Source organism: Manis pentadactyla, chromosome 2 (genome assembly GCF_030020395.1).
Source record: "Manis pentadactyla isolate mManPen7 chromosome 2, mManPen7.hap1, whole genome shotgun sequence".
Lineage (NCBI taxonomy): Eukaryota > Metazoa > Chordata > Mammalia > Pholidota > Manidae > Manis > Manis pentadactyla.
Genome location: NC_080020.1, coordinates 112,042,177 through 112,054,835, shown reverse-complemented (window position 1 = coordinate 112,054,835; position 12,659 = coordinate 112,042,177). Strand labels below are relative to the sequence as shown.

The 12,659-nt window shown below is 37.0% G+C and overlaps 1 protein-coding gene across 6 annotated transcripts in view; it reads right to left on the bottom strand.

Annotated features, from left to right (window-relative positions):
- The window catches only part of CPLANE1 (ciliogenesis and planar polarity effector complex subunit 1), a 202,807-nt gene that overhangs the window by 134,213 nt on the left and 55,935 nt on the right, over positions 1-12,659 (bottom strand). For all 6 annotated transcript variants that reach the window (XR_008995195.1, XR_008995199.1, XM_057495746.1 and 3 more), the window contains exons 17-19: positions 11,878-12,112; positions 10,673-10,812; positions 3,565-3,782 (exon numbers count right to left, since the gene is read on the bottom strand). Coding sequence is in view for 4 of the 6 variants with exons in the window: in XM_057495746.1 (XP_057351729.1) it covers positions 3,565-3,782; positions 10,673-10,812; positions 11,878-12,112 (593 nt within the window). In the remaining 2 variants the exon portion in view is untranslated. The remainder of the gene's footprint in view (positions 1-3,564; positions 3,783-10,672; positions 10,813-11,877; positions 12,113-12,659) is intronic.

Sequence of the window (12,659 nt, the reverse complement as noted above, 5' to 3'; positions counted from 1 at the left end):
GCTGTGTTGTGGGCTGTTTGGCTCGTGATCACCCAGGAGCCCCCCCAATAGTTGTCTGCACTGACAGGTGGGCCATCTATCAGGGCTTGACCCGTGCCTACCGACATGGTATCATGCCAACTGCATGGTTGGTCACTGGCCTCTTTGAAGGCAAGAGTTGTGGCAAGACCTATGGGTCTCTGGTCAGACTAAGACTGTTACTGTATATCATGTGAATGGCCATTTGCCTTTGGCATCCCCAGGGAATGATGATGCAGACACACTGGCCCAGGTGCACTGGCTAGAAGGAAACCTGCCTCTGATGTGGCCCAATGGCTGCACCAGCATTTGCTGCATGCGGGGCAAGAAACAATGTGGGCTGTAGCCCATCAGTGGGGCTTGCCATTGACCTTTGAAGAAATCAGCAAAGCCCAGAAGGAGTGCCTTGTGTGCTCTAAGAGGGATTTACACCAAGTCCCACAATAGTAAGGGGGCCAATAGTAAGGGGGGCCAATACCCCTTGTCAGGTGGCAAATAGACTATATTGGGCCTCTGCCTATATCAGAAGGATACCAGTATGCCATGACTTTGTGGATATGGCTCCTGGACTATTGGTTGCTTTTCCTGCACGTCTTGCAGATCAGCAAACCACCAAGAGGGGCCTGGAGCGTCTCTTTGCAGCCTGTGGCTGGCTGCAGGTGATTGAGAGTGATCAGAGCACCCACTTTACTGGACATGCATTACAAGAATGGGTACAGCAATTAGGAATAAAGTGGAAATTTCATGTACCATATCATCCTAATAGGGCAGGCATGATAGAGAGGTACAACAGTTTGTTGAAACCTGGTCTAAAATTGGAGACCAACAGTCTATGGGGTTGGTCAGTTCGCCTATGGACGGTGCTGCAGCATTTGAATGAGAAGCCACCAAAAGGAGCTTTGAGCCCTGTAGATATGCTCACACACCTTGCTGCCTCTCCTATACAATCGTACATCCGAACCAAAGAAGAGCTATTGAAGCCACGATATGGCCAGCAGAGCAACATCCTGCTGCCAGACCCTACTGCATTAATCCCTGGAGACACTGAATGGACCTGGCCCTGGACATTTCAACACATGGACCAGCAATGGCTGGCCCTTCTGGCACCTTGGGGGAAAGGCCTGGAAGTTGGCCGCGTGTGTATTCCTGGAGTAATGGCTGAATGGCCCTCAAAGGTCATGGTAGAGTACCCAAAACATCCAGGAGGTAAGAACATTTTGCAGGGAAGTTTGTTTTATCTTTATGGCCAGTGCATGTACCTCCCCTAGCCCTATATATCGAGCCATCTGTAACTCCCACAGGGAGGGGGTGAAAGTTTGGTATGCTAGACCAGGATGAGATCTCATTCCTGCCACTGTTTTATCACAAAACCACTCTCTTGCATGTATCCTACCTGATGGACAAGATTTGCCTATGCTGGTGTCATTAAAACATGTATCTTATCGCCCTTAAGGTTATTTTTTCCTGCAGTCCTTGTGGTCTGAATGCGCCCCCTGGCTGCAGCTGCTGCATGATGATTGCTCTGAACCCTCAACTACTGCAGGCCTATGGAATGGACGAGCTATGGACTTAATCTACATAAGACTTTGAACTAGCTGAATCCTCCACCTTGAGGACTGTCATAATTTTATTGCTGTTGCTATTGTTATGTCATTAGTCTGGACACAATGCTCCAGTTTCCTTGCCCAGAGACCATTGCGGAAGAAGGGGAACACATAGATTCTAAGGTGAGATTTCTGGAGGGGTGGCCTGTGGGTAAAACTGTAACATTTCCAGAGTATCTCACCTGGTTTTAGTGCATTTGTATATCCTCAGGAGTGGAGAGAAGTTCATTTCCACGTCAATGGGTAATTACCTGGGCAACCGAGGGTGTGTATGAACCTGAGAGTTTAAAGGGAGGGACGGCTGGCTTGCTTGCTTGCTTCTGCAGGAGCAGAGGAAAGAGACAGCCCTGGACTGCCGTTTGTAAGCAATAAACAGGATTTAAACTTTATTTCTCCCTTTGACTGATTTCGGTTTTTAGAGGTATTTTGCCCCGGGATTTCCTCTCCCCAGGCTTACAGAGCTGATCCCACATCCCCAACTTACAGGGAAGTTACAGCTTAATTTACTGCCAAGTAGTACTTTGCATTGTCCCTAGTCAAGGTGACTGATTCAAGGACAGGCAAGTGACCAATGTCATCTCATTAAAGTGGCTCTCAGTTCCTTGCTTGGAATGCTGGGAGAGAAATACTTTTACAGCTTTTCTTTCCCCTTTTCCTCTCCCTCTGGACATGGACAAGGTAGCCTTAGAAGCTGCTGTTAGCCACCCTGCTCCCACAAAGGGAGCCAGCATAAATTGAAGCTCACACCTTACGAAACTAACTATAGAGAAAGAGCCCAAGTCTTTAGTAACATAACTGAGTCAGAAAGCTGTCCTACCACGAGGCTTCTCAATAATGTCAGCCAATTTTGACCAAGTTTTCTATTTCTACTTCCAACCTAAGAGGTTCTAACTGATACAGAGTGATGTCTAAGGCAAATCCTATCATTGAGAATTATTTTAACAAAAAATAATAAAATACTAAGGATAGTAACCACTAAAACTAGTATCAGCATAACATACCTCAAATACCTTAAATGTGATTTCTAATTTATAAACTAATATATTGAAGACTCAAATGTTAGGGAAAAGAATTAACTGAGAAATACCATGGACTACTTATTCCTTCCATTTGTAATATATTACACTTGAAGTATTAACAAATGGAATATTTTTAAACTATTGAAGCATAACCCTAACAAATGAGAATATAAAAACTCTAAAAATATAGAAAAAATTAGGTACAGATAGAAGTTGTTAATTCTAAAACAATAAGTAGTAAGAAACAATACTAGTATCACTTCAAAATACTAATCAAATATTAAAATAATCTAAATGTAAGTAATATACATTAACATTTTCCATATTAAAACCAGCTAATTGTAATGTTATTATTTTCAATATGTGTAGAGGAAAAGTTCCTGAGAGGATTACATTATTGCTATTTATAAGAGAGAACTATCAAATGAATACTGCAGGATAAAAAGAATGACCTTTCTAATCAAAGGAAAATCATTCAAAAGAGGCAAAGAAAATGAGGTGAAAAAACAGATGAAATAATGTGTGCCTTCTAAATTCTGACATTCATTATTTTGTTACCCTAAACAAATGTCTGTTTTTTTAAATCTGTATATAGAGGACTATCTCTTAATTTTATTATTGCAGTAGTGTTACCATTTATTGAATGCTTACTATGTATCCTAGGCCTTAAGGTAAAAGCTTTTGCAGGATATCTCATTTAATCCTGACAATAATACTAGTAGAGGTGCTATCATCACCTGCATCTTATATTTAAGAAAACTTTAAACTGCAGTTTAGTATATTGCCCAAGATTATGCACTTAAACAAAAAAATTGGAATCCAGAAGGTCTTCAGAGTTTGCATTTTTAACTTGATGATTATCAACTTGATTACTTTAAAAACTAGAAAACAACTTTAATTTAAAAATGAAGCACTAAGCTTACTTCACTAAGAACAGCTGGCTGAGGACAATATAATGGAGGAGCTGGAAGATACAGGCTGACTGGCACCAAGCCCCACAGTCTCTTACTGAAGTCCTTGGCAGAGTTAACCAGAAGCTGAAATGTCTCTGAAAGAATATCTGCATCAGCCATTACTGCGGCTTTCAGGACTTCTTGCACTGAACCAAATAGTAGATTTGCATCTTCCTCTTCAATGGGATCTACCAAATACAAAATTAGGTAAGGTAGTTAAAATTTATGTTATACTTCTCATCCTATTTTGTAGGATAAAATTTCACATCTGAAAAAGCAGATCATCAAAAACATACTACTTGAGAAGCAAAACATCCAAACTTTCAGGTAGAAATTTAATAACTATTCTTACTTTATTATAGGCAATCAGAGCATAAGACTCTTTCCAAAATTATACAACACACTACAAAAAGAACTATATAATAAAAATATTTGTTTAGTCCTGAGTCAAAAATAATTATGAAAAAATATTAATTGGAAAAAACAAATGTCAAGGAAGGCACCAAAATAATACATTATGTGAAAGTGGTGGGAGAGTAATTTTTTTCTTAACAGTTGAAACCATATTGTATGACTATTTTGTATTTTTCTGTTTCTTTACCTTCATATAGAATATGTATATAGAATATAGTATAGAATATAATATGAAAATACTCATGTATTGACTTTTCATCCTTGTCTGCTATATTCTATGCTAACATTTTAGCTATATTCAATTTATAGATTTTTTAAAAAATAAAATGTTACAGATATAGCTGAAATTGCTTATGGACCAATCATATCCCACTCCCTCTCTCTAGAGGCAGCCTCTATAGAGAACTGGAGTGGATATATTGGAACTCCCATTAGACACATGTTAGGTCCCTATTCCATACTCTATGAAACTTAAATTCTGTTTCATATTTTTCAGCTCCTTCCTTTCTATCTATTTTGTATGTATTCATTTCTTCGCTATGTATTATGCGTTTGTGTGTGTATAGAGAAAAAGAAAGAATTCAATTTCATTTTCTAGTTCAGCTGTGCAATCTTTGCTCTTTAAGTAGCCCTCTAACTGTTGGAAAGTCTTTCAAAGTGCCTGCCTTCCTTTTCTAATTCAAATATTCAGTTACTGACCATTGTGTTTTAACCATCTGCTGAGTTTTTTGTTTTTAAATCAGTTTACTGAGGTAAAACTTACATACAGTAAAATCTTCCTTTTTAAGAATTCAATTCATGAGTTCTGACAAATCTATACAGTCTTGTCAGAACATTTCCATCAAGCCAAAAACGTTCTCTTATACCCACCCATTTGTTGTCAATTCCCCCCTTCTACCTACTACTGATCTGTTTTCTGTCCCTATAGTATTGATTTTTATAAAATGTCACATAACTCATACAGTAGTCTTTGCAATTCATCCATGTATTAAATGTTATTGTTTTATAATTCCATTGTACAGATATATTGCAATTTGTTTATCCACTCACAAGTTTATAGGCATTTGGATTGTTTCAAGTTTTTGGCTATTATGAAAATGCTGCTGTGAACATTCATATACATGTCCTTGGACCTGTTTTTATTTTCCTTGGGTTAATACCGAGGAGTAGAATCCACTAAGTTTTTATTTCCTCTTTGTTTCTGACTGCTAGAAATTTCCTTTATGTTCTTTAAAGCTTAGCCTTTAAATGTGTATTTTTATGTTTTCTCTAAAAATACATTTTATCAATGTATTTAATAAAGGAGAATTTTCAGATCATCTAAAGTAACACACTGCCAGAACTGGAAGTTCAAACTGAGAATTTTTTAGTCCTTTTTTCAAAATGAACTTTCACATAGCTATACATCTTTTCATCTTTAAAAAAAAAATTACTTGATAGAAAATAATCCAAAAAAAACTTTCAATCACATATCCAAATATTGTGAGTCTTTCTGCAAAAGAACTTATAACTAATAGGTTCTAGGAATCTAGAGTTAGAATTCTCACTCCTTCATGGACACAAGCACTAATAAAACCAAAGGGTTCCACAGCAGTCCTGGTTTTATCATGAACCATACAACCTTAAATAACTGATTTAATGACTTTTTGTCTAAATTTCTCCATTTATAAAAGAGACAAACTTTATAGGTCTCTTGGGCAATTCCATGTAATACATGGAATATTATTTTTAATTTTGTAATACCACTCTAAAGTTATCAAATTAAAAATAAAAACCATCTCTATGACATGCACTAGATGAGAGATGAAATAAATCCTTCCAATACCCTACTGTGTACTGTGTCTGACATTCTATGATTCTGTGATTGCAAAAGAAAATATCCAACTGAGGCAAAAATGCAACTAGTATAAAGGTATGTAAAGTCAAAATAGCATTCAGTTATTGACCATCATGTTTTAAGCTGGCATTGGTTTTGTATCTTTCCAAAATTAAGAATAAATACCATAGGAGGTGGGGAAAAAAGGTGAGGGCGTGAGAAGTGAGGCAGAAACATCCTCACAAAACCACACATAAGGTGAAATACAGCAAATACAACTAATCCTAAAACAGCAAACCGAAGACTGGGGAAAAGAAAACACCTCACAGAAAAGGGTAAAGTAGCAAACTGCAATCCAGCAGGAACCAAGCCCTCTCACAACCCCAGCTCATAGGCAAAGGAAGAGAAATGGAGCAGGGATGGAATAGAAGCCCAAGACTGCTAAACACCCACCCCTGGAGATCTGCTATGGGAGCACAAACCCACATTACATGGTGTTCTGGAGAGTAGTGGGGTTGGAAAGCAAAGACAGGCAGAATACTCAGAGAGAATGAGATTATAGGTGCTTGTGGAGAACAGGTACCCACAACTGGCTGCTCTGGAACAAAAGGAAGGCAGGCACTTCGAAAGACTTTCCAAAAGTTAGAGGGCTACTAAAGGATCAAAGAGTACACAATGCTTGCTACTCTGAAGAAAGGACAAGTTGACAAAATTGTCCTGGCACACTCAGTTCAGCAGGTAGGGAACATTCAAGACCTTCAGAAGCTCCACCCCCTGGCTGGCAATGCAGCACTGAGGCTCCCCACTGTGATAAGCAGCCTGCTGCTCCTTCCTCCTGGCAGGCACTGCTTCACAACCTGCTGTCCCAGCCATTGCGCCAGTCAAGCCCCTCCTATGGCAGCTACTGGGACATAATGCAGAGGTTCCTTCATGCGTGCTCAACCCATTGGCCCTGGCCATGAAGACAGGCAAACCAGCTGGGAAGCAGGAAAGAGCTCTTTCCTCCCAGCAGGCATCGGTACCACTCACCTGCGACCCTACTATTGTCCCAGGTGCTGGGTAGCTCCAGAGAGTAGAGCTTCTGGGCACTAGAGGGCACTGCCTACACAAAGTTATTATTCCATAGTAATCACTAGAAATATGAAACAGCAAAAAAATTTTGTACAAACAAGAATCCCACAAATACCAGAAAGAGGGTTAAGTGAAACTGAAATCACCAACCTTCTTCATAAAGTTTTCAAAATAAAAATCATAAACATGCTCATGGTTACAGAAAAACAGTCAAGATCCAGGGAGGACTTCAAGAAAGAGAAAATTTTTAAAATATATTATCTGAAGTGAAACATACAATGGACGGATTTAGAAGTAGATTAGATGAGTTAGAGGAGATGGTAAATGGAATAGAAATTAAATAACAGGAAAACAAAGAAGCTGAGGCACAGAGACAAAAAAGGATCTCTAGGAATGAAAGAATAATGAGAGAACTGTGTGACCAATCCGAACAGAAAACTATTTGCATTATAGGGGTACCAGAAGAAGAAGGGAGAGAAAAAGGGATAGAAAGTCTCTTTGAGAAAATAATTGCTGAAAACTTCCCCAAATATGGGGAAGGAAATAGTCTCTCAGGCTATGGAAGTGCGCAAATCTCCCAACACAAGGGACCCAAGGAAGACAAAACCAAGACATAATAATTAAAATGGCAAAGATCAAGGACAAGGACAGGGTATGAAAAGCAGCCACACAGGGAAAAGATCACACACAAAGGAAAACCCATCAGGCTATCATCAGACTTCTCAGCAGAAACCTTACAGACCAGAAGAGAGTGGCACGATATATTCAATGCAATGAAACAAAAGGGCCTCGAAACAAGAATACTCTACCCAGCAAGATTATCACTTAAATTTGAAAGACGGGTTAAATACTTTCCAGATAAGGAAAAGCTGAGGGAATTTACCTCCCACAAACTATCTCTACAGTGTATTTTAAAGGGCCTGCTCTTGATGGAAGTGTTCCTAAGGAAAAACAGCTGTCACCAGAGAAAATAAAACCACAGTAAAGGAAGTAGACCAATTAATTACTAACCAAATGCAAAATTAAATCAGCTAACCACAAACTCAGTCAAGGGATACACAAGAGTACAGAATATGATATATAACATATAAAGAGTGGAAGAGGAAGAAAAAGAATGGAGATTTAAAAAATCTTCAGATTGTGTTACAATAGCAGAATAAGTGAGTTAAGTTAGACTGTTAGATAGTAAAGAAGCTTCACTTAAGCCTTCGGAAACCATGAATCTAAAGCCTGCAATGGCAATAAGTACATATCTATCAATAATCACCCTAAACGTAAATGGACTGAATGCACCAATCAAAAGACATAGAGTTACAGAATGGATAAAAATACAAGACCCGTCTATATGCCCCTACAAGAGACTCACTACAAACTCAAAGACATACACAGATTAAAAGTCAAGGGATGGAAAAAGATATTTCATGCAACTAATAGGGAGAAAAAAGCAGGAGCTGCAATACTTGTATCAGACAAAATGGACTTCAAAAAAAGAAAGTCACAAGAGACAAAAAAGGACATTACATAATGATAAAGGGGTCAGTCCAACAAGAGGATATAACCATTACAAATATCTATACACCCAATAAAGGAGCACCTACATATGTGAAACAAATACTAACAGAATTAAAGGGGAAACAGAATACAATGCATTCATTTTAGGAGACTTCAACACACCACTCATTACAAAGGACAAATCAGACAGAAAATAAAGAGACAAAGGCACTGAAAAATGCATTAGAACAGATGGACCCAACATATATCTATAGAACATTCTACCCAAAAGCAGCAGGATACACATTCTTCTCAAGAACACATGGAACATTTTCAAGAAAAGATCATGTACTAGACAGAAAAAGAGCCTCAGTAAATTCAGAAAGATTGAAATTGTGAAAACCAGCATCGTAGGCCACAAAGGTATGGAACTAGAAGTAAATTATGCAAAGAAAACAAAAATGCCTACAAACATGGAGGCTTAACAACATGCTCCTAAATAATCAATGGATTAATGGCCAAATAAAAACAGAGATCAAGCAACATATGGAGACAAATGAAAACAATAACTCAACAGTCCAAAACCTGTGAAATGCAGTGAAGGCAGTTCTAAGAGGATAGTATATTGCAATACAGGCTTACATCAAGAAAGAAGAACAATCCCAAATGAACAGTCAAAACTCACAATTAATGAAACTGGAAAAAGAATAAAAAATGAGGTCTGAAGTCAGTAGAAGGGGGGACATAATAAAGTTCAGAGAAGAAATAAACAAAATAGAGAAGAATAAAACAGTAAAAGAATCAATGAAACCAGGAGCTGGTTCTTCGAGAAAATAAACAAAATAGATACACTCCTTGCCAGACTTATAAAGAAAAAGAGTCTACACACATAAAAGAATTAGAAATGAGAAAGGAAAAATCACTAAGGACACCACAGAAATAAAAAAGAATTATTAGAGAATACTATGAAAAAGTATATGCTAACAAATTGGATAACCTAGAAGAAACTGACAACTCTCTAGAAAAATATAACCTTTCAAGGCTGACCCAGGAAGAAACAGAAAATCTGAACACACCAATTATCAGCAATGAAATCAAACTGGTAATCAAAAAACTACCTAAGAACAACTCCTGGTGGCTTCTCCACTGAATTTTATCAGACATTTAGAGAAAATCTAATACCCATCCTCCTTAAAGTTTTCCAGAAAGTAGAAGAAGAGGGAATACTTCCAAACTCATTCTGAGGCCAGCATCACTCTAATACCAAAGTCAGACAAAGACACCAGAAAAAAAGAGAATTACAGACCAATATCCCTGATGAACATAGATGCAAAAATACTCAACAAAATATTAGCAAAACGAATTCGAAAATACATCCAAAAGATCATCCATCATGACATGATCAAGTGCAATTTATTCCAGGGATCCAAGGACGGTTACAATATTCAAAAATCCATCAACATCAACAAAAAGAACAAAAATCACATAATCATCTCAATAGATGATGAAAAAGCATTTGAAAAAATTCAATATCCATTCACAATAAAAACTCTCAACAAAATGGGTATAGAGGGCAAGTACCTCAACATAATAAAGGTTTATATCTGGACTCTCTATTCTTTGTGTCAGTACCAAATTGTCTTGATTACTGTGGCTTTGTAGTAGAGCTTGAAGTTTGGGAGTGTAATACCCCCTGCTTTATTGTTCCTTACCAGGATTGCTTTGGCTATTCAGGGTCTTTTGTGGTTCCATATGAATTTTGGAACTATTTGTTCTAGTTTGTTGAAGAATGTTGTCGGTATTTTGATACAGATTGCATTGAATATGTATATTGCTTTAGGCAGGATGGCCTAAAGATATAAACCCAAGAATGGACTAACGGTTACCAAAGGGAAGGTGTTGGGAAGGGTGGGGAGGGAGAACAGGATTAAGGGGCATTATAATCAGCACACACAATATGTTAGGTCACAGGGAAGGCAGTATAGCACAGAGAACACAAGTAATGACTCTATAGCATCTTACTGAGATGATGGACAGTGGTTGCAATGGGTGTGTAGGGGGTACTTTATAATATGGGTGAATGTTGAAACCACAATGTTCCTCATGTGAAACCTTCATGAGATTCTATATCAATGATGCCTTAATAAGAAAAAAAAAAAGAATAAATAGTATAAACTTACTTCAAAGTGTTAATATATTTGTAAGTATTTACAAATTTTTATAACTCCCATAAGATGTGTGTTAATTAAGGTGATACACATGTCAGACCGTATGTAGGTAACACACCTGTAAATTGTTTGTATTTTGAGCCCATTTCATTTTTTGCTTCCAAAGAGGCTGGCTGACCTAAAAAACACTGCAGTTTTTCCTGGAAAATCTCTGCTGGAGTCATATTTAATGGTAGATTCATACCCTTTTTCTTAGACCTGAAATCACATCAAATTAGGGGAAATGAATCCAAATTCTGAAAAAAGGAAATATTAACACATCAAGAACTAAACATAAATTTTTAAGAAACAGTGAAATTCACTTTATTCATCCTATATTTAGAAAAGAAATAATCAATGATATATTGTAATAAGGAGAATATTAAGGCTTGCGATGATAAGATACTAATGTACCTCACCATCCTTATTTCCCACTGCTGCCCTACATATATAGTCAATACAAACTGAAACAACTTGTTTTTTACCATATGCCTTTACTCATTTTTGGAATGTTCTCTCTACCTATAGTTACTCAATTTGTAAGATCCTGTCTTCCCTTCAATGCCCACCTCAAATAAATGATATCTCCTACATAAAGTATTTCCTGTCCTTTACCCACCTGATAGTCTTGCTCTCCCCACTGTACCACTGGCACTTTTGTTACCACACTATGCCAATTATAATAATGTTTTGTCCTATTTTCTCTATTAAACTATAAATGCCTTAAGTATAGAAACTATATGCCATTTAAGTTTGTATCCACTAAGATACCTGACATAGAGCTTGGTACAGAGAAGCTACTCAACAAATGTATGTTGAGTTAGTGGCTTGAAAAATATAAAAGACATAGCAATATTATATTCAAAAAAGTTAAAATACAGAAATTAACTTGATTAGTTTAAAACTCAAATCCTATTTGGGATAGACAAACTCTCCCACTGATTATAAGCTCTTTGAGGACATTACTAACAAATGTACTAAATGAACATTTTAACACAAAAAGCCTACTGAGCTATGTAAAACAGTAGCCACTAGCCACATATAGCTATTTAAACTTAATTAAAATTAGACTGAAAACTCAGTTTCTTGGTCTTACTAGTCACATCTCAAGAGCTCAACAGTACATGCGACGAGTAGCTACTATATTTCCATTACTGAAGAAAGTTCTACTGGACAATGCTGAACTAAGGATTCCACAAAATGTGTAAATGCCAGCAATTAAAGAAATAAAAAACACTTCAGATGATATTATACTAAATCTAAAATTTAATTCAAAATACAGACCTTGTAAAACTGCTGTCATGTTTACAGAACAGTTGGAAGGCCACACCAATTGAAACAGATGTCTTCCAGTCTCCAAGTTTATATGCCAACCATACAGCCTCTGGAATGAGGCCACCAATAAGTAATAGTTCAAAGGCATATTCAACTGTCCACACAGTACACAGATTCTGATCTCGAACAACACTGGACACCTTAGAGTGTTGTAGAGGAATAAGCCGAATGGACTGTTCTGTGACTAAATTAAAGAAAGTGCATATAGTTACACATCAGAAATCATGCCCCCTTACATGCGTACATCTGTTCAATCATTATTTTCTACACAAAACCACAACAAGAAATGTACAAACAAAATGGGCTAAAATAACACTTAGCATACACTCTAAAACTATTTTTTTTAACACTCAAGAATGTGCTTCATTGGTGGGTCATGAAGCACATGCAAGCAATTCTTAAAACATGAAACAGAGTAGAAATAGAAAAGAAGAGACAATATCGGAGTACATCACACAAAATAACAGTAAATAATAGTTTAATGAAAGTTTTGAATCAGATAATAAAAACATACATATACTTACTTAAATGTATTCAGTCATAGGGTACAATTTACTATGGGCTACTCTGAAATACATCTCTATTTCTTCTACTAAATTATGAAATTTGGAGAGCAGTGATTGCATTTATCTAATCTTTCATTCCTCCTAGCGTCATGCAATAAAAAACTAACTAGAGGTAATATTCAAGCATTATGTGTTCAATATATTAAGGTTTATAAGAAAGTAGAA